Source organism: Macrobrachium nipponense, chromosome 26, assembly GCF_015104395.2.
Source record: "Macrobrachium nipponense isolate FS-2020 chromosome 26, ASM1510439v2, whole genome shotgun sequence".
Taxonomy (NCBI): Eukaryota; Metazoa; Arthropoda; class Malacostraca; order Decapoda; family Palaemonidae; genus Macrobrachium; species Macrobrachium nipponense.
The window spans coordinates 45,385,418-45,407,727 of record NC_087215.1 but is presented as its reverse complement, the minus strand read 5'-3'; the positions used below and the strand labels follow the sequence as shown (position 1 = coordinate 45,407,727).

The window sequence follows — 22,310 nt, the reverse complement described above, 5'->3', positions numbered from 1 at the left end:
TCGGCCACTTTCGTGTCCGAGCTGGCCACTCCCCATGCCACACCACCGTTCAAACCACCCATGAGAAGCCTTGAAGTCTGGGCGTTGGCGCTATTGTCCCCTTCTCCTCCGCGTCTTAGCTGGCCACTCCCCATGCCACACCACCGTTCAAACCACCCATGAGAAGCCTTGAAGTCTGGGGTTGGCGTCGATGTCCCTTCTCCTCCGTCGTCTTCGGCCTGGGCAATCAAATCGTCATCCCATCGAACGTCTTAATAAAGGCTTCGGCCGCTTTCGTTTCTGAGCTGGCTGCCTCCCCATGCCACACCACCGTTCAAACCACCCATGAAAAGCCTTGAAGTCTGGGGTTGGCGTCGATGTCCCTTCTCCGTCGTCTTCAGCCTGGGCAATCAAATCGCCGAAAATAGCGCTGGCCTTGTGGGAGATTACCATCTCAGTTATCATATCGCCAGTGATTTCTTTGTCTTTTATCCAGACAAGAAGCAGCCTCTCCATCTCGTCGTGCACATGGCTCCTCTTGTTGGACAAAATAGTCACGCCCTTGGAAGGTGTAGCTGTTTTGATGGCTTCCTTCTGCTTAAGGATGGTGCCTATCGTCGACAGATTTCGGCCGTATTCCTTAGTGATCACAATCAACCGCATGCCAGCTTCATACTTCTTAATTATCTCCATCTTCGTCTCCATAGAAAGCATTCTCTTCTTTCCGTGAACTTCAGCAACTTTCTTGGGACCCATGACTATGCATACTGAACGTAATTAAGTTATGTAGTATACTAAAGTTCTCACACAACACAATAAAGTAGTAGTACAACGAAATCACTAACACGAATTTACGTTAATAAACGAAATCGTATATGTGAACGAACGAATTCCGCATGCGTACACAAACGCTGGTGCGAAGCAGTGGGCGAAGGACGCGTTTGCATAGAGCACAATGGGAGAGATGCTGACCTATAGGAGAGCAGGATCTTATGGCGGTGACTAGCATCAGGAACCAATGGGAGAGTGGGAGGATGGTGGCGAGTCTACTCAGTTGGCAGCACGCAAGTTTTAAAAGTGGTGGTCCGAACGAATCTTGGGACTTTACAGCAACAACCTTTCGTAACCTGAATTATTTTCGTGTGTAGAGCCAAAAAATCTTCACATTTGCTTTCATAACTTGAATTTTTCGTAAGCTGGGACTTTCGTATGTCGAGGTACAGTAAGTTCCAGAAGTGAAGCGACAAATCTCAGAATTGACCGTACTTCTTTAGAAACTTGTGGGGTTGCCAGTTAGTATATTTTATTCCAATTATTGTCATCCTATTTACCTGATAATACGTATCGGTGATTAACTGTATAAGCGCAGAAAGTATTTCCTCAGTGAATGATCAAAGTTAGTTCAATAATTGTTTATTAAAAAAATATATATTTTCCCCAAAGAAACATCTGCGGCTCTCAAAGTGTGATATCAAGTGTTCACCATAGATTGGCAGCAGGAACAGAGTGCATAAGCATTGCCTAATATTTGTGAATTAACTTTCTACTTTTATAGCGTTATATCGAATTATTATGATTTCTTTTGATAAAGCACACAGAAGTTTAGCATCTGATTAAATGAAATATAAATAAGACACAAGTTGGTGTAAAAAAAAAAAAAAAAAATCCAAGTTATATGCGCGTTTAGCATTGGTAACATGGTTAGGCCTATTTCAAGAATCAAGGAAATATAGTTTCCAGCTTGTTAGTTAATAATTTCATCGAATTTCTCAATTGTGCAAATTTTTGCATGCGGAATTGCGTTCAGGGTCGCACCAAACACGTATTTCCGTAGGTTTCCACTTTTTTTGCCACACAAAACGTATTTCCGTAGGTTTCCACTTTTTTTTTTTTAAGTGCATGAGTGAGACTATTCTTGTTCATATGATCCGGAGTGTGAATATGCTTGGCGAGCATTATTTTAATTCGAGTATCTCCTCTCTCTCTCTCTCTCTGGGCATTTTCATCTAGTCAGGAATAACCAGAGGTCTGTTTTAAGAATCAAGCACTAGGCCTATTGGTCATGCTCGGGTGCTTTCTTTATATATATATATATATATATATATATATATATATATATATATATATATATATATAGATATATATATATATATATATATATATATTATATATATATATATATATCCATCCCCAAAATCTCATAAATTTTCTGTTACACAATAATGCTTGAGTGGACTGAACTGATTACTGGTTGTCCATGGAAATATGAATTTGGGTGATATCACTCTCTTATGATACGCCCACTTACACAAATTCAGTCTTAAATTTCACGGTTGGGATATGATTAGAAGATTTGAGGTAAAAGGTTAAAATGAAAAAGGTGCAGTTAGTATTGTGGGTAGAGGTAGAGGGGGGGGGGGAGGGGTGGTTGGGGTCTGTCGTCTCCCTACTTAACCAGGTGGTGATATTACGGGTGTTCTGGTTGATTGTGACCGTCTTTCTTATTTTTTTTATATAGCGAGTCTGTTTCCCAGTTGCAAGGACAGGTCCTGGTATCGGTCCTGAAGGTTCTACCTTTGCCTAAATAACAGACAGTGGCCTGGCATTGTAAGCCTTGCAATGCCCGGAACTAGGCCTAGTCACCTGAAGGTAGCAGCAGCAGTTAGAGCCTTTCTCGAAGATGGTGTTTTATGCTCGGTCCTAGAAGCTAGAATCAGAACTACCAACCACACCCAACTTCTCTATTGAATCTAGGTGCATTCATGGTTGATTATGTTTAATGTCGCGGATATTTTCCCTTTACATTCTATTGATACTTCCATGATTTTATGAATCTTCGCTAAAATAACTGATAATGCACTACGATATTAAATATTTGTTTCCACATTGCTCGAGATAAACAATTGGTAATGTTGGTTATCCTGTGTTGAACGAGAATTTCAAATTGTTTCATTTCTAAAGTTTGAAGTAATTACTGTACTTGAAAATAATTACGATTACCGTAATTTTTTCTTATGATTGTTATAAATATCATAGATTTAATATTTGTGCTTCGTATGTTAGCTGTATTTTGCTTGATAGAGCTTTCACTGTAAAAAAAAAAAAGTTTTTTCAGCTACGAGTTGTAGTTGCCAGTTAGTGAATTTCGAACGAAATCCTCTGAAATTTGTCGCTTCAGTTTTGGAACTTACTGTACTACTGTATATATATACATATATATATATAAATATAAGATATATATATATATATATATATATATATATATCTATATATATATAGATATATATATGTATATATATATATATATATATATATATACACACACACACACACACAAAGAAGCACCCGAGCATGACCAATAGGCCTAGTGATCGATTCTTAAAATAGGCCTCTGGTTATTCCTGACTAGATAAAAAGGTCCTGAGAGAGAGAGAGAGAGAGAGAGAGAGAGAGAGAGAGAGAGAGATAGAGAGAGAGAGAGAGAGAAGAGAGAAGAGAGGAGAGAGAAGAGAGGAGAGAGAGCGCGCATAACAGAAGATACATAGTCTAATTAAAATAGTACTCGCTAAGCATATTCACACACCCGATCGTATGGACAAGACAGTCTCACTTATGCACTGAAAAAAAAAAGGTGGAACCTACGAAAATATTGTTTGATGCGACCCCAAACGCAATTCCACATGCAAAAATTTGCACAATTGAGAAATTCGATGAAATTATTAAATAACAAGCTGGAAAATATATTTCCATGATTACTGAAATAAGCCTACCCCTGTAGCTAATGCTAAACGCACATATAACTTGGATTTGTTTTTTTTCACATTAACTTGTGTCTTATTTATATTTCATTTAATCAGATGCTAAATTTTTGTGCTTTATCAAAATAAATCATAACTTTCGATATAACGCTATAAAAGTAGAAAGTTAATTAAAAATCACATTAGGCCAATGCTTATGCACTCGGTTCCTGCTGCCACTCAATGGTGAACACTCGATATCACACAATGAGTGCCGCAGACGTTTCTACGGGAAATTCTTTTTTCTTCTTCTTCTTCTTCTTTTCTTTTAATAAACAATTATTGAACTAACATTGACCATTCACTGGGGAAATACCATCTGTGGTTCTAAGTTTAATCACTGATACTTGTTATCAGATATAGAGGATGACAATAATTGGAACAAAATAAACTAACTGGCAACCCCACAAGTTTTTAAAGAAGTACGATCAATTTTGAAATTTGTAGCTTCACTTTCGGAACTTACTGTACAATACTGCAATAAAATGACATTTTATAATAAAATAGTGTTAATTATACTTACCCAGTAAGTATATAACTGAGAGTTTTACTCGCCCAGCAGGTAAATTTAGAAATTTGTATGTTGCGCTAGTTTTCTGGTTAGGTAATCACAACCCAGCCCACCTTACAGAGGGTGGGCTCCGATTATATAATTACTGGGTAAGTAAAATGAAAACTTTATTTTATTATAAAAATGTAATTTTTAATTATGGGACTTAAGAAATTCCTTTGGAGTATAGAGCCATCTCCCTTTTCTGACAGTTTATATATGCATCAGAAAGGTCAAATAATTGCTGAACATCATCACGATTATCAATGATAGAAAACTATTTCAATAAAGATTACAGAACACAAGTCAAAATCCATCACAAAATGTTAACCTGGCCACATTAATAAATTTGACAATAATCTGAACATAAATTTACACAAAAATGTGTACTGTAATGACTTACCATTAGTAAAAATTCAGCTGGGCTCTGGTTTTACCTGAAAAACAGAAAGGCATTTACTTAATAATCAATGGCTTAAATAAGACAAATTTTGAAAGTAATTTATATTTTTCCCAACTATACGTACCTGAGGTCTTTATATAGGAATTATTATTCACTGATGCTGGAAACCAGCCATTAAACTTTTTAACAAGCGGTATGGTAGTTAACTACCTAAGTACCTAGTGGGAGGTACTCCTGCTCAGTCAGTAGAGCATCATTTACTTTCGGCCGAGGCAATCGTATCAGCTTTGGGGTGGTATGAGGTAGGCATTAAGTATAAAAACATTAGGTTTGTATAGTTAGGAAAAATACAAATTCCTTTCAAAATTTGTCATTTGTTCCTACACGATATACAAACCTTTCGGTCTTCTTCCTGGTCGAAAGAACAAGGAAAGAAAAAATTAATAAAGTATAGGAACTGAGTATTTGATTGTCAGACTTCTGGGCACTTTCTCGAATAGATGGGCGTGAAGTGACATCTTTCAAAAAGAAAGCGAAGATAGAATCTTACTTGTCACAGACAATGATAGGCCATACAAAGCAGTGGGTTAGAAATTGTTTATCCCTCTCTCCCCTTGTGACAGAACTGAGGGAAATGCTAGATTTTCTTGACCAGAAAGATTAAATTATAAAAGTCTTGGAATCGATCTGTCACAACTTCCCCGAGGTCCTTCAGTGAGTTGAGAATATATGACTGGAATCAGACCGGGAAGTTCGTGAGGGGAGGGCAAGACTCAAAGGGAAGAAGATATACCTCCCAAAGGACATACACTACCCAGGTCTCGGCTCTGTGTTGCTGCCATGTTGCCCCATGGCTCGACAGGCACCTCACCACTGGAGGCAGCTGGTGAAGGGGGAACACCAACTCTAGCATTTCCCTCCCTTCTTCTTTCCCTTGGCTCCCCTTAAAATGGGCTGGAAGGGTGGGGGAAAGGGGTGAACCTGAGGAGCCTTCTTAGCAGGGATAGACAAAGACTGGGTTGTTCCTCGAGCACCCTTCAAAGCCTGGGACTTCTTCGGGGGTGAAGAACTGCTAGTCTGACCCGAGGGTCGGGCTGAAATGGCATGCGAAGACCCAGAGGCCTTTGTCACCACCTGGTGGACATGACAGTCATTGTCATCAAAGCGACACTTGTCTACTGCAGCGCTCATCTCTTCTTGCAAGAAGAGGGAGGAGGAACCAGCACTGGTCCGGTCCTGAGAGTCAAAGCAGAGTCCAGGCCTACATGGTTGGAAAGCTGAGAGAGGACAGCATCCCTCCTCTTCAATACCAATTTGGCCCACAGGTTTGCCTTCTGGTGTGCCAGGTAAGAGGCTGCCCTTCCCACAGACTGGCACAGTCCTCCAAAGGTTGACTCCTCTGTAGGGTTGACACAACCCCTGGAAGTCTTGAAAATGGTCAGAGACTATAAGTCCAGCTAAGTGACTGCCCAGAAGACTGCCATAGCAGTCGCTGCTGGGGTCACTGTTTCCTGTTGCATGAGGACCACGTCCTCCGCTCCAAGGTGTTGCAGCGAAAGACCCGGAGCTAGACAAACTAAATCCGGGTCCACCTGTTTCGTTGGCAGTGACTCGGTTGAGGGCACGTAGTAAGTACTTCTTCTGGCGAGGAGGAGAAGGGGGAAGTACAGTAGAAACCCGTATTCATTGGGGATGGGTACCACAACCTGTGAATAGATAAAATTCACAAATACTTAAAATCCCTCTAAAAATGCTTAGAACTGCCTATTATGATAAATAAAACACAAAAAAATTCTCTAAAAAGGCCTATCTGTCTTTTAATAGTTTTATCACAAAAGGTGCATTTATTAATGAAAATTATATGAAAATACAGTAATTTGTGAATATTTCTCAGTGAAAAATACCACGAATAGGTGAATTCTCAGAGAATAATGGGTACATGTGGTCCATGAAAAATCGGTGAATAGGTGAGCCCACGAATCATGAGTCCACGAATAGTGGGGGTCAACTGTAGTTTGGCCAAGTGGTTAGATCAAAGGGAATCTCTTCTCCAGGGACAAGGGAGTTCACCTCATCAAGTTCACCATCGGCAAGCAAGCCTACTTAGGCCTTGTGTTCCTTCTTGGGTCCCCAAAAACCTTCGAGGGCGGGGGGGGGTGGCAATTTATGAGCACTGCTGTTACCCGTTCGCCAAGATTGTCGTTTTGACATATCAATGCCACGATCTCCAAAACGGTCCTCTGAATCTCCAAAACCTCTGTGCCGTAGGTAGAACCTCACTATAACTTTCCACTCCCTGTTGAATCACTTGGGCATACAAATGGATAGGTCCAAGAACCTTGCCTGCTTCGTATGTCCTCAGGGTAGGGTTGCGACTAGGCAGGGAATCCAAGCCGCAGGCCCTCCTGTCCACCCTACGCTTCCCAGTATACCCCCAAGAAGTTGAAGGGACAGGAGAAGGGGTCGGGAGAGACCCTCATATTGCACAGATGCGAAGGGGTCTGTCCTGAGGGCGACAGTGCTCAGAACTTGATGGCTCTGGTGAGTAGGGCACGGGCCACAGAGAGAGGTCATATAAGTTTGGTTGAGCACCTGTGCCATTCTCCTGACATACCCCTACCCGGTTCAAGGCTGAAGCTTCTTATGGGGAAGAAAATTGTAAGGTGGACCTCTTATTCGTTACCCCTGGTGAGCGGACCCTTGAGTCTGCAGCACCATCATGGGACCCTCTGGGCTACTTGGAAGAGCAGCATAAAGGGGAGGGGAAGTGCCTGTACACTTTGATCCCAGGGTTGAAATGAAAGATGAAGACGATGATGAAGATGAAGTTTTCCTGGATCTTTCCCTCAGTTTCCTGATTTTCTTCTTCTTCACCCTCTTCAACAGGGCTTGAAAGATCTGTTCTCCAAGACGAGCAATGGCTGAGACATGTCACCACTAAGGCAATAATTTTGTGAACTACTGCCAGGGTGGTGAGGGTGGGGAGCATACAAACACTCCTAGTCATCAAACAATTCATCGTCATGGTTACCATGGAGGTGGTGACTGTGATGGAGGTGTCACTGGAGGAGCAAGTGCATGAGAGGCTCAGAGGAAACTCAACAAACCTTCCATAGAAGGAACTCCTTGGAGACCCAAAGATTGCCAAGTCTCTCACAGTTCGTTGACCTCCACGCCTGAAAATAGTCAAGTTAGGGGGGGCCACCTCTACTTACACGGAGGGAGAAGCATCTCCACAGGCGCAGACCGCTGTGTAGAGATACTCCTGGTTTGCAGTTTCCCACCAACAATCTCCTCCCAATGAAGCAAGTGAAGATGACGAGGGAAAGGAGACTCCCGCAGGAGAGGCAGCAAGGACAGAAAACCTCATTGGGGGTATAAAAGCCTCCATACCCCCTCTGATAACAACTTGGAGAGCTTCTTCTGGTACTTCCTCCTCAACAAGAACTTATTCCATTCCTCTGAAGACCAGTCGTGACACTCAGAACATTTGGAATCAAGTGTACAATCAATTCCCCTGCACCATGTGCAGAGGAGATGAGGGTCTACATCAATAGAGGAGTGGAAGTGGCTGCATACTTTGATGGAGGTGCAGGGGCAGATAGCAATGGCTTACCGCCTTCAATAATGAAAAATGGAGTTGATTATCCATTATCCAAAGAACAATCACACAATCAGCAACAACAACAAAGAACTATCCAACCCAGAAAGATGATAAGTTGTAAAAGCTGAAGAGAGGGCAAAGAAACGGTATTCAGAGCAGAGGGCAGAACATTGGTCCCCCCCTATTCACGGGGGATGCGTACCAGACCCCACCCCCCCCCAGAATAGTTAGAACCCGCAAATGTTTGGAACCCCTATAAAAACGCTAAAAACAGCCTATTTTGTTAGTTAAAACTCAAGAAAAACCACTAAAAAATTTCATACTTGGTTCTTTTAATAGTTTTATCTCAAAAAGTGCATTTTATGATGAAATTGAATGCGCGAATTTTCCGCGAATAATGTGGGGAAACATTCCCGAGAGAAATCCGCGAATGTGTGAATCCGCGAATCCGGAGAATGCGAATACGGAGGGCCCACTGTATACAACATCCATTTACGAGGGCGGCCAAAAGTAATGCTACGGTCTCACATTCGCATATCAAGGCGAACTATGCTCACTTATGTGACATGTGGGCATACGTGTGGTGAAATGGCCACAGTCAGATGACACGGGCCAATGTGCTTATAGCAAGTGTATTATAGTGCACCGCAAATGTACCCACTACACAAGCATGAAGTGACGCTTACCAGAACCAGCCCGACAAATGGCTGCACACTTGCAGGTAGTGTGGCAAAGCACATATTTCCTACATACGTATACAGTATATGTAACGTTTTGTGTTACTGACTTACGTCAACCTCATGTTGTCCCCACACACAATGGTGTGGGACGGTAGGGTACAAAAGGTCTGGTCTGCACACTGGCATTGCATTTCCCTTTGTCACTTTCATGCAGCAAGAAATACTCCCCTCTCCCCTACCCCCAGGCACTGAATCGTCATGGAGAACTTTGAGGACATTCTCAAACTCATAACACCACAAAACACCCTCAACAGGGATTTAATGGGAGCCATCTTGGATTATTACAATGCAGGATACTGGTACAATTAGTGAGGATGCATCTTCCAAGGAATAACCAAAAGAAAACAAGAAGGCATTGGATCCATAGATGGGAAACACATCAGGCTCAAAAACACTCCCCTTGGTGGTACATATTACTTCATCTGCAAGAAGTTCTACTCCATGGTACTCCATCTCTGTGTATTGCTGGCAATACAAAAGTAACCCTTCCTCAACCTGAGGCCCTACCATGTACAACAAATAGATGTCCTACAGACTACTTCCTAGAGGGTGATGACAGGTTAAGCAGGGCTTGCCGTACGGTTGAGAACACCTTCGGGATTCTCGCCAACAGATCCAGAGTATTCCACAAGGTAATATGTCTCAGGCTTGATTGTGCAGAGGCAGTAGTGATGGCCGCATGTGTTCTCCACAATCTTATAATAAGTAGAAATCCAAGCACACTGGAAGGAGATCAGGAGGCCCCCATCACACGAGCTCATACCTGATCCCTGGAGGAGTGAACTGACCCTAGGAGATGCCCTTGCAACCTTGGCCAGCAACAATGCAACCAAGAATGCCAAGGATAAATGCAATATCCTTAGACGCTACTTTGCATCACCTGAAGGATCCGTTCAGTGGCAAGAGAACATGATTTAGGATTCCTGCATTCTTTATATTTCTATTTAGTCTTTTAATTCTATTGGATAGTTCCATGTATGTATTTTGTTTGTTATGTTAGAGTTCTTTAGTTAAGTGAATAAAAGCAGCTTTCTTATCATAAGTAATTTCTTTATCCCCAATACTTTGACTGTCACAAGGCGAGTGCCAAATGTAAAAAAAAAAAAAAAAAAACCTTGTATTTGAAATTCTTATTTTTCATGTATATACTTTTTTGGTTTGTTTTTATATATTTTGCATTTTAACTCTGTATCTCCTTTGATAATTCAGTACCTTTATTGAGACTTTTCATTTGATATGTCTACATTTTTATGTTTGTTTGACACTTTAAAATTTTTTACTTGATTGAGTAAAAGCAATTTCTTTATCAAAAATTATTTCTTGATCCCTAATACTTAAGACACTGGCACAAGAACCAAATGTTAAACAACCTTGTACGTATATATTGTATATAATCATTGTAGCTGGGTTGTTCCTTTTACCATTCTGTAGAGCATTCTCCGGTCTTGCTGCCGATGTATAATTCAACTATATTCAATGTTTAACGCTAATAATATCCATGAATGTTTATCTCTGAGAAAATACAAAATGGCATGCTCCGACTCAGTTTTCCCTCTCTCACGGGTCAGGTACTAAATTCCGTCCTCACGCTGTACAGGCAGTCCCCGGGTTACGATGGGGGTTCCTTTCTTGAGACGGTTGTAAGCCGAAAACCGTCGTAAGCCGGAACATTGTCAAAAATCCTAAGTAAACCTTACTTTTAATGCTTTGGGTGCATTAAAATCTATGTAAACTGCATTCTTATTTCATTGTTCATCAAAAATAAACCTTCAAATATTGATTATTTTGCATTTTTGGAGTCATATTTCTTCTGCCAGATCAGCGTTGTAGGCGTCGTAATCCTGGAAAATGCGTCGTAAACCTGGAAATAATGTCTGATAAATATAATTGAAAAGCACTGTAACCTCGGAACGTCGTAAGCCAAACCCGTTGTGAGGAGGGACTGCCTGTACTTATAAACCTTTCATACCTGTAATAAAGTTAGTACTGCTTTACCTGCCTATTTGTCTATACCTCACAACTGGTGACCTCCCGGATTGGACAGTGACACAGCGGTATTGGCTCAGCCATTAATGGACTTAGCATGGCCACTCACCTTCAGTGACCTTTAGCAGACTTAATATCACAGCTTAGTTTAGGTCTCTGAAAGTTCCTCTCCACGGACAAACCAATGCCATTAGCAGACTCAATACAGCACATCTTCCCTAGGTGTGTTTTGGCGTTTCACAAACAGTTTGGCCTACCATTCACGACTCCTGTCGACTGATTGAGTGGGGGACAATGCCAGGCTCCGCTGAAGCAGACAGTTCCTCGGAGACTACCAATGTCCCACAGACCTCCATTGTGTCTCCCCTCACGGACCCCGCCCAGGCCGTCAGATTGCCACCTTTCACTACACAGGACCTACCCTCATGGTTCTACTGAGAGGAAGGCCAATTGCGGATCGCAGGGCTCGAGGATGAATTTCTCCAAGCCGACATAGTTGCAGCACCTCTCCTGGGGGAAGTTTTCAGCCGCATATCCCCATGGCTGAACTCGCAGGCCAGCCCAGTCACCCTCCGTAAGCTGAAGCAGAAGCTCGTCAGTACCTATTCCACTCCCATTCCTGTGAGAGTTGCCCGCATCCTCGACCTTGTCACCTACCCAATGCACAGTGCCGACCCGAAGGATGCCTGGGACAAGTTGATGGGTCTTCTTCGGCTACCAGAGATCGGTGAAGACGGTCAGAAAAAGATCAGCCTCTCCACAAGATATTCCTCCGCCAACTGTCCCTGGAGGTTCGGGGGCAGATTCCCGACGCCGACACCCTACCCAAGGAGGAGTTGGTCAAAAAGTCCAGAAGCTGACCGAGGCTGTCAGGGCTGACACAATCGCTGCCCTGACATCGACCTACTGCCTGATGACGGAAGATCCCAAAACAACGGACATAAACACTGTACACCAGAAGAAGGGCCCCATTCAGCAGCGAGGTGACAACACGCCCTGGTGCTTTTACCACAGGAAGTTTGGGAAGTTCACCAGGAGATGCAAGGCCCCCTACTCATATTCCCCATCAAAATATGGGGAAAGCGGCCAACCTCATCATCAGCCATGGCTGCAACCTCACAAATACCACACCCCATAGGCTTCTACGTCTGTGGCGAACTCTGGCCGCAGGATGCTAGTTGACACAGGAGCAATGCAGTCGGTGTTCCCACCATCAGGAGACGACCGCAGCTGCACTCCTGACGCAATGACTGCCTTGTGGCCGCGACCCCCGTCCGCTCTGTGGCATGAAGTCCTTAAAAATCTCCACCCACAGCTGCTATGTCTGGCACTTCATCCTCACGGATCAAGGCTCCTATCCAAGGGCCAGACTTTCTAGCACAACACGGGCTCCTTGTGGACGTGGGCCGCAAGCGCCTCCTCGACTTCAGGGACATGCTGCTCCCTCCCACTAATCACAGGTCCAGGAATACCCACCATTTTCTCCATCAAGCCCCACAAATACAGCAACCTACTGCAGGAGTCCACTGATGTATTCAAGCTGGAACTCCATCAGGGTCGTCCTCGGCCTCCGCAACGCCCCAAGGCCTATGGCGAGGCGTTCCCAGCAGAGAAGGTCTACAGGCAAAGACTGGCAGTACCAGGTGAATTCTTCCCGATGAACACCAATGATGCAGACATCCCGATCGTGAGGCTTCAGGAAACCGCCGGGAAATTCGCACCAATCCTCAAGACAAAAACCTTGTCATTCTACAAACATGTCTTCATCGGAACGACACCCACCGCCCACTGCCGACGAGACCCTACCGAGGCCCATACCACGTCATTCGCCGCACAGACAAGGCGTACCCTATCCTCATATACGGTTATGAGGATTGGGTCCCCGTCGATAGGCTGAAGCCCGCCTTCTTAACCCTTAAACACCGAAGTGGTATTTTAAAAATCGTCTCCCGTATGCCGGCAGCGTTTGTTATATACCAAAATGCGATCATTTTGGTATATAACACATTGTAAAACGATCAAGGCAACAGAGAAGATATTATCACAAAATGATGCATGAATTCGTAACGTGCGGACGTAAAAAAAAGCTGTTTTCAAAAATTCACCATAAATCGAAATGTTGTGCTAGAGACTTCCCGTTTGTTGTAAAATTAAGGTAATTGATTGAATATTACTAGACTGTAAGTGTTGTAGCTTGCAGTTCTCGACCATTTCGGTCGAGTTAAAGTTGACCGAAGGACGAATTTTTTTCTATTTATCGTTATTTATATAAAATTATTTCAAAATTGATAAAAGCAGCTACAACCATGGATTGTTTGTTGTTGTATTCTACATGAAATTGCGCACATTTTCATATATAAAACTTTATGTAACGGCTAATTTAAAATGGTGCAAACATTACAACAATCGGACGAAAAAATGTATGATTTTTTCGAAAGAGTTACAGCGCGGACGTAAGGAAAAAGTTTTTTCATAAATTAACCATAAATCGAAATATTGTGCTAGAGACTTCCAATTTGTTGCAAAATGAAGGTAAATGATTGAATATTACTAGAATATAAGTTTTAGCTTACAATTGCGTTTTTCGACCATTTCGGTAGAGTTAAAGTTGACCGAAGGTTGAAATTTTTGGCACTTATCGTTATTTATATGAAAATATTTCAAACCTGATAAAAGCTACAACCATGAGTTGTTTTACGTTGTATTCTACATGAAATTGCGCACATTTTCATATATAATACTCCATGTAACGGCTAATAAGAAATGGTGCAAAAATTATGTCAAAGTGACAAAATAATTTCTGAGATGTGTCGCTGATGCTTTTTAGTGCGAGAAGAAAGAAATTCGCGCTTGCACGCCTGGGTAACGATTGTAAACAAAACAATGCCTTGATCCATGAGCTCCCAGCATCCCCCAAGGCGCGATTCAAAAGTTTTGGCCTAGTAGGACTATAATTAGTTTTCCGCAAATTAAAAAAAAAACTTTTTTATATCGACGTACCATACATCCAATCGGCACCCAACAGACAATTTATATCGACGTTTAATACGTCCAATCGGCGTTAAAGGGTTAGTGAACGAGGACGACACCAAAGAGGAACCCAGAAGACGCCCCAGGGTGACCCCGCAGAACAGAGCACCTCCTGAGTTTCCCAAGCCACCCAAAAGAAGCTGCGGTCACTCTTGGACGACAGTCGAACCCCCCAGGTCCCGCTCCAGGGGAGGAACAAACTCGGGGCCGTCTCCGCCCTCCAGGACGCCAAGGTCTTTTCCAAGATCGACTTATAAAAGTCGTATTTTCAAGTCCCCGTCCATCCCGATGATGTTCCAAAGACGGCGATCATCACACCCTTCGGGTCCTTCATGTTTGCCTTCTCCACCTGCGGAATGCTGGGGCCACCTTTCAACACCTCATGGACAGCATCCTCAGTGACTTACCCTTCTGCACCTGTTACGAGGACAATATTCTTATCTTTTCCAGATCGCCTGAGGAGCACCTGAACCACGTCCAGGCTGTCCTCAAGCACCTACAGGAAAATGGACTTGTCATCCATTTTGACAAATGCACCTTTGCCACCGAGAAGGTGGATTTCCTCAGCCACAAAATTACAGCAACAGGAGTTAGTCCCATGGTGTCAAAGGTGGCTGCAGTGGAAAAATTCCTGACACCGACAACCGTCAAGGCCCTCCAAGAATGGATGGTGAATTATTACCGAAGGTTCGTCCCGGACGTCGCCCACACCATGTGCCCTTTGACCTAGGTCCTGAAGGGCACACCTAAGAAGCTGACATGGGGAGAAGACCAGCAGCTTGCCTTTGACCGAGCCAAGTCTTCCCTCAGCAGGCCCACCACCCTGGCTCACCAGAACCCTGACGCGCCCCTGATGCTCACCAATGCCAACAACATCATGTGCGGCACCGTCCTGGAACAGCTGGTCAACGGAGTCCCCCCACCGCTAGCTTCTTTTAGCAAGAAGTTCAAACCCGCCGAGACTCGCTACAGCACATTTGACCACAAGCTCCTTGCCATCTACCAGGCCGTCTGCCACTTCAAATATCTTCTGTAGGGCGTCCCCTTCACCATAAGGATGGACCATCAGCCGCTGGTCTACGTCTTCGTCAAGGCGGGCGACGCCTGGTCTGCAAGGCAGCAACGTCATCTTGCGGCCATCTCCAAGTTCGGGTGCTCCATCGAGTACGTTCCCGGTGGAAGAAATCCTGTAGCGGACGCCCTCTCGAGGGTCGAGATCAACTCCCTTCACTTCAGCATCAACTACGAAGACCTAGCGCGTGAACAAGCCCCGACCCCAAAGTACCAGCCTACTGGACCGCCATCACCACCCTTCGCTGGGAGGACATCCCCATCGGCCCCTCAAGGACGACGCTCCTCTGCGATAACCACACAGGACGCCCTCATCCCCTGATACCCACCTCCTGCAGGAAACAGGTGTTCAATGTCATTCATGGCCTCTCGCAGCCGTCACCCCACACGACAACCAGGCTCTTGACAGAAGTTCATGTGGCACGGCATCAGGAAGGATACTCGGGAGTGGACCAGAAACTGCATCGCATGCCAGAGTAGCAAGACGGGAAGGCACACCGAATCCAGGATAGGCTCTTTTCCCCAGCCCACACGAAGATTCAGACATCCACGTCTACATCACCAGGCCTCTTCCTCCATCCGACGGTGCCAGATACCTCCTGACAGTGATCGACCAGTCTACCAGGTGGCCAGAGGCCACCCCGATGTCAGAAGCCACTGCAGACACCTGTGCCGAAGCCCTCCTGACCAGCTGGATCAGCTGCTTTGGAGTGCCCGACGACATCCCGACAGACCAAGGACCCACCTTCACATCAGAGCTCTGGTTTTCCCTGCCATGCCTGATGGGGACCAAGCACCCCACCACAATGTCCTACAATCCTGCAGCCAACAGCATGGGGGAAAGGGTCCACTGCTCCCTCAAGGCTTCCTAAATGGCATGCTGTCAGGGCCCCAATTAGAAGGCACAGCTTCCCTGGGTCCTCCTTGGTCTCCGCACTGCCCCAAGAGCCAACAGCAACCCTTCCCCAGCAGAGAAGGTGCACGGGGAGACCCTGAGAGTGCCAGGTGAATTCTTCCCCGCCAACAGCGACAATCCTGATATTCCCCTGGCTAGGTTGCATGCAGACGCCCAGAAGTTCGTTCCCTGCTGAGAGACATACATCGACAGGACGTAGCAGTTCTGTCCTCGAGCCCTGGACTTCTGCAGGTTCGTCTTCATGAGGAGCAACATCGCTGGCCCACCCTTGACGAGGCCCTACCGGGGCCTGCAACAAGTCGTCCGTTGGGAGGAGAAGGCTTTCTTCGTGTCAATTGGCGGCCACGAGGACTGGGTCTTGATAGATCTCCTCAAGCCCGCCATCATTCCCGACGAAGATGACTACACTGGAGGCCCTAACAAAACCCCAAAGGAAAGCAGTCAACCCCCCAGGCCCACTACCAGCGGTGGCATCCTGTTTTCCAACCCTCAAGACAATGAGGACACACAAGGCGCCCCTCAACCTAGGGAATCATGAACCAAAAGACTCCTTCAGCTCCCCGTAAGATTCCATTAGTCATCCAATAATTCTACATAATCATTGTGTTGTAGGGGGGAGTATTTGTAAGGATGAAATTCGGGCAAATGTTTGCCCCTCCATTGTAAAAATCTGTATATCCATATGTCTTCTCTTTTCTTCCAGGAACTAAAATGTAGAGCATTATACGCCTTTTCCTTTGATGTATTTAAGTCGGGAATTCGTTCCCTCTATGTAATATTATTCATGTATTTTTTTCTGTGAAGAAACACATTCACAGCGGGGTCCTGGCCCTTTTTGTTTATGTTTGTTCATGCATGTGTGACAGACACTACGATTCTTCCGTCCGCATGCCGCCTTATGTACAGCCTCATTTGCCGAATAAAGTTAGTTTGCTCACTCTTCTTGTCTTACCCAGTCCTCACAAGATATAAAAATAACTTTAATTTTCATTACTATTTTTATTTTGTACAAAACAACCTACACATAATTATAAGAAATTTAAGATATGAATATAAATATTTAAGACATAAATATAAATATTTAAGACATAAATATAAAGATTGCATACAAGAAAACATACTTTTAAATCAATACATATTCACACATCAGAACAAACATACACCAAAGGCACAGTTTCACTGCAAGTTTTCGAGGAAGCTGGAGGACGGAAGAGAGATGTTGGTGATGTCCTTCAGTGTTGAGGCGATCATGGGAGCCCGGTACTGATGTCGTTGCAACAGCTGGATTGCCTGGCTGAGGGCACCTGAAGGCACATATGCCATTGCCGTCAGAGTTGGAGGAGGTTGCGGATGATGAGGGATGTTGTCCCACAACGATTCAGCCAAGGTATATGGAATCATTGTCCATGGGGTCTGAGAGGATGACAGAGGCATTCTTGTTTCGGCCCTGTGGTACTGGGCTAGTACCACCAGCAGTCTCTTCTTCGCCGTCATCATCATAAGCATCCTCGGTCTCTTCGAGCCCAACCTTGTAAGCATCGTTGAGGAGCACAGCACCATTAGATTCTTGGAGGGCCTCGAACTCACTTTCACTCTGCGTCTCCTCCATCTCAGACGTCTGCAAGTGGAGGACATGCCAGGACATGCTGATTTTTGAATGCCCTTTCCTTAGTCTCTTTGTGAGGTCCTTGGGCATCTTGAAGGGCATTCTGGAGATATGGAGATGCTGGCTTGTCCTGGAGAGGAGAATATCTGCTGACCCAAACCTGCTGCACTGCCCTTCTCTCCCAGGATACAGCATTGCCAGGTCATACAGGGTTGTAAAAGAGCAGGGTAGTTGCCACACAGGCTCCCCCACCATGTGGAGACTAAGTAGGGTGAGGCAGGAACAGGGGAGCCACGCGTACCACACAGATGTACCCCGCATCCACGCGGTCGCTGCCATGTTGGCAAAACGTGGTAAGCCTTGAGCCATGTCAAATGACAGTTGTTGTGGGCACCCATGACTAGTTTTGAACATTTCGAAATAGCAGTGACTCGCCATGCTTGCTAGGGTGTTGTGCAGCAGCTCCCGACCCACCACCACATGTCCACATACTTATGTACATTTTACAGAACATTTGCAGTATACTAACGTAAGCTGTTGCCAACTAATTTCCATTCAAGCTTGGACATGCGTGTCTTGATACATGAATGTGTGACCATTGCATAGGAACAAACTTTCATTGTACAGGTTTAGGCTTTAATGTGTGTAAAACATCTTCATTAAACATCATCATAAAAACTAAGCACTGCTGAAACTTGCAACAAGACTTCACAACTACTGTTTTGTATGTAAGATACATACTTATATAACGAGCACGGAAAACTTAGTTCAGTAGACATGTTCAGTTCAGAGCTTGTGCACAGCTAGAATTGCACCATGCTCGTTTGTTATAAGTGTAACCAATTATCACTGTGTTAGTATTAAGTCCAATAACACAAGGGCTTCGATCATGTAAATTCTACCTCATGTATGTAAGATATGATTCCTTAGTGTGGAGCTCCGATGCTCACATGTTTATGAATCTATTTATATACGCTTTTATATTTTGCATATTTTACTAACCACCTTCTTCAATCTACCTAAACCAAATAAACTCAAACAAAGATATTGCTTTAATATCGCCCTTCATCCACGGACCTCGAGACAAAGGATAGCATTATACATCTCCAATACTAAAATACCATCTCTTCCTCCACCTACAGGTAAGTAGAGTGAATAATTGTTGTTATATGCAAGCAGACAAAACCAATACAAACAATGTCAACCCCTCTTAATAATAAATAATAATAAGATTAGATTTACTGACTTGATTATTTCTTAAAAATTGTTGAAAAATCTTACCTAACTTTAAATCCCCAAAGACTTGGCTATACCACTACACTCACACTTGACGACGTTCTAGACTACGACTGACGACTCTATTGTGAGAAGCCCACATCTCTTAAAGTCACAATATATTGCGTAAGTGGCACGGGACAGTAATTTTACTGGCCAGGTTTACCTTACGTTGCTACTCATTGAGAGAGAGAGAGAGAGAGAGAGAGAGAGAGAGAGAGAGAGAGAGAGAGAGAGAGAGAGAGAGACGACGAAGAAGACGAGAGAGGAGACGAGAGAAGAGAGAGAGAGAGAGAGAGAGAGAGAGAGAGTCAATTAAATACAAAAGCAAGCTATAGTAAAGTTTAAAATATTTTAAACTTGGGATTCCCAGCAACGATAATAAAGGTGATAAAGCACTTATCGTTTGGAAATCCGTTGTTGTGTTAAATATTCGTAACCATAAATGCCTTTCAATCTATTTTAGATAAGAAATACAATAATAATAAAAGCTTTTCCATCAAGAACAACAAATCACTGCAGTATACTATGATGGAGACACTGCATTTTTCTCAAGCTTCGTAGCGAATGGCTACGTGATAAACATGAATCCCTTTCATCTGTCCAACTTAATACGTGTGATTGTCAACGAGAGTAAAGTGGAAGGATACAGAGAAATTGGCCGATTTTACAAATTGCCACATTTTAAAGCCGAGATTCAGGAGACAAATTTGGGTTACCGATGTCAACATAAATGTAGAATTTTAAATTTTCGGCAACAGTCCTCCAAAGAAAACAAAATTTTCAAACGCAGTAAATGACGTTCAATAAACTAGAAAATAAATGATTAAATGTTAAAATATGATGGAAAGGTACAACCAAACTGATCACTGGATTCATTAATAAAGGTAACACGGAAGGTAGCTATGTCTTGCATTACAAGAATGAAGATACTTTTATTTTTTTCTTCTTGTTTCGACATTTAACGGCCTTGATAGTTTGCCTTCACACAACAAACAACCATTCGGTTAGGGATAGGGAGTTTGGCCGGATGAAATTCATCATCTGCACTTCCACCGCACCAAAGTTAAGACTGGCCTCCCTCCAGCCTTGGCTTTCACAAACGAAATCCTAACCAAGCAATACCCACCCGTTAATTTCTTGTTCCTTATGCAAGGGTTATTAATTTCCTACATACTTTTATACTATTAACGGAATTTACTCAGTGTCTGTCCTTAAGAATGCAAGCTTAAGATCCCATGCGACTGTTTAGGATCCAAATTTTGAGTTAAAAAATCAGAAGGTGGGCCATGCAAAAAGAATGTCTGTCATATGACGTAAACTATATTATGCGGTAATGTTCTCAAATAACATTTCAACTACGAAAAAAAATACTGCATAAAGATTCATGTTTCTACTTATACTAACATTATACACCAAAGGAAAAAATTATAATACCTAAAATTTGTTAAAACAAAAAACCTGGAGACGGTCAAAATGTCAAGAAACACGACAAAAATGGAATAGCGATTTGAACACTACTAAAAGTTACTACTTATCAAACGCATAGACTCGTTTGTTTACCGGGGCAAAAGTCATGTAAACAAACAGACTCGGTGGGTGGTTTCAGTCATTCGCCCCTCCAGACGAATACAACTCAACAAGAATAGAGTCCGATTTCCGAAAGAATAACAACAGGAGGATTCAACAGATTTACCTTAGAACGTAACAGGAGACGGTTAACTTCAACAAGGTATCGACTTTATACTAAACCAGGGTTACCGAGTCCACTGTCCCGGTCCCGGAGACCAGACTGCAGGGCTACCACTCGTACTTATCAGAAAAACCCAGATTCAGATGGGAAAAAACCCCGGATTACTAAAGAAAAAACCCAACGCTATATATATATATATATTATATTATATATATAATATATATGTATATATATATGTATGTATGTATGTCTGTATAGGTGACAAGATTTACAGAAAAGTTGTGGAAACATTTCCACCAAATGGTTAGTGTCCGCATTTCCGAAAAAGAAAATTATCTTTAAAAGATGACCCACGATTATGCAGCATAACTATAAGACTCATAAAAAGGTATATTGTTAAGATCTCGTACTTACAGAATTTGAAAGTTTGAATTCTCCATTTGGTAACACTGTGAGACAATACTCTCTGTCCAGACGGACACTGTGTTGGTGTAAATTGTCTTAATACCTGTCTGAGACATGTAGTAAACATAGACGAACAAATGAATCACTAGGGTACTAAACACCAAATATAACGTCTCTGCAAGTTGCAACATCTTTGTTGATATTATGTACTTACGGACCATATAATTGTGCAAAAAAAAAAAAAGACCGGGTAAAAAAACCAAATGAAAAAAAAAAACCTTGATCTGGGTTTAAAAACCAGGGGTGGCAGCCTTGTAATAATTCTCTATCTTATTTTCTCCGGGACCCGGAGAAAAGAAGAGATAGAGAACTGTTTTCTTTCGTTTGCTTGCTGCAGTCTCCGCCCCTTGTGTTGCCACTTAGTAGAGTTGCCAAAGCGTAATTTTCAAAATACATGTTGGTGTTTGCTCTCATTTATATTTTTTACACCAAATATCTTAGTGGTAAATGTAAAGATGACGGCGGCAAGAATATTTCGTCTCTAGATATAATTTCTCGACTGAAGAATATATGGTGCATTTAATAAAGTACAGGCTGAAAGCAAAAGTATAAACAATTGACGGTTAATTTCTCTTGAAATGATTTTGAGACGAAACCTTCGTGCGGCGCACCGGCTGTCTCCTTCACATATACCCAGGATCCTGCATATACCCAAAATATATGCTGGAAAGTGCATGCCTTTTATACTACAATTTATGGCCATTCGATGAATTCTGGTCTATTTTGCAACGATAACATCAACAGGTTCTTACAATATTTTTCGTTCTGAATTTTCAGTGGTGCCACATATATAGATTAATCTTAAATATACAGTTTTTTCAACCTGATTAAGGTTTCCAGATTTTTCTTGAAAAATATGCAAATTATACAGATTTCTTAGGAGGCATAAGAAACATAAGTGTATTTTCCATTGAGTTCTTTAATTTCCAATCAATTACATTATCATATATTGCTAACAAAATGCATACCTGCTGTCCAATTCCATCTTATGAAAATTTGTTGTTTACTTCAGTTACTTAAAGTTAAATAGCTTACTATGATGGAAGTGCTTTTCATCAATAAACTGAAAAACAAAAATCTTAATTTTTCCTTTCCCTTCAGCCATTTCATTTCCTCTGAGTTACATGCCATTTCCAGTACCTTACATATGCAAACAAAATAAGCTATATAAGTTAATTTTGCAATATACAGGTTT

General features: G+C 42.8%; 1 protein-coding gene across 6 annotated transcripts in view; it reads right to left on the bottom strand.

Moving 5' to 3' along the window:
- The window catches only part of LOC135200245 (E3 ubiquitin-protein ligase trim-21-like), a 123,586-nt gene extending 102,451 nt beyond the window's left edge, over window positions 1-21,135 (bottom strand). For 2 of the 6 annotated variants that reach the window (XM_064228703.1, XM_064228707.1), the window contains exons 1-2: window positions 20,654-20,774; window positions 4,730-4,763 (exon numbers count right to left, since the gene is read on the bottom strand). In XM_064228703.1, coding sequence (XP_064084773.1) covers window positions 4,730-4,732 — 3 coding nt within the window. In that variant the 5' untranslated portion in view covers window positions 4,733-4,763; window positions 20,654-20,774. Of the gene's footprint in view, window positions 1-4,729; window positions 4,764-18,963; window positions 19,153-19,890; window positions 20,630-20,653; window positions 20,775-21,064 lie in introns of those variants that run through there. The other 4 variants (XM_064228705.1, XM_064228706.1, XM_064228704.1 and 1 more) reach the window with 4 other exon arrangements.
- Between the last annotated feature and the right edge of the window lie 1,175 nt (window positions 21,136-22,310).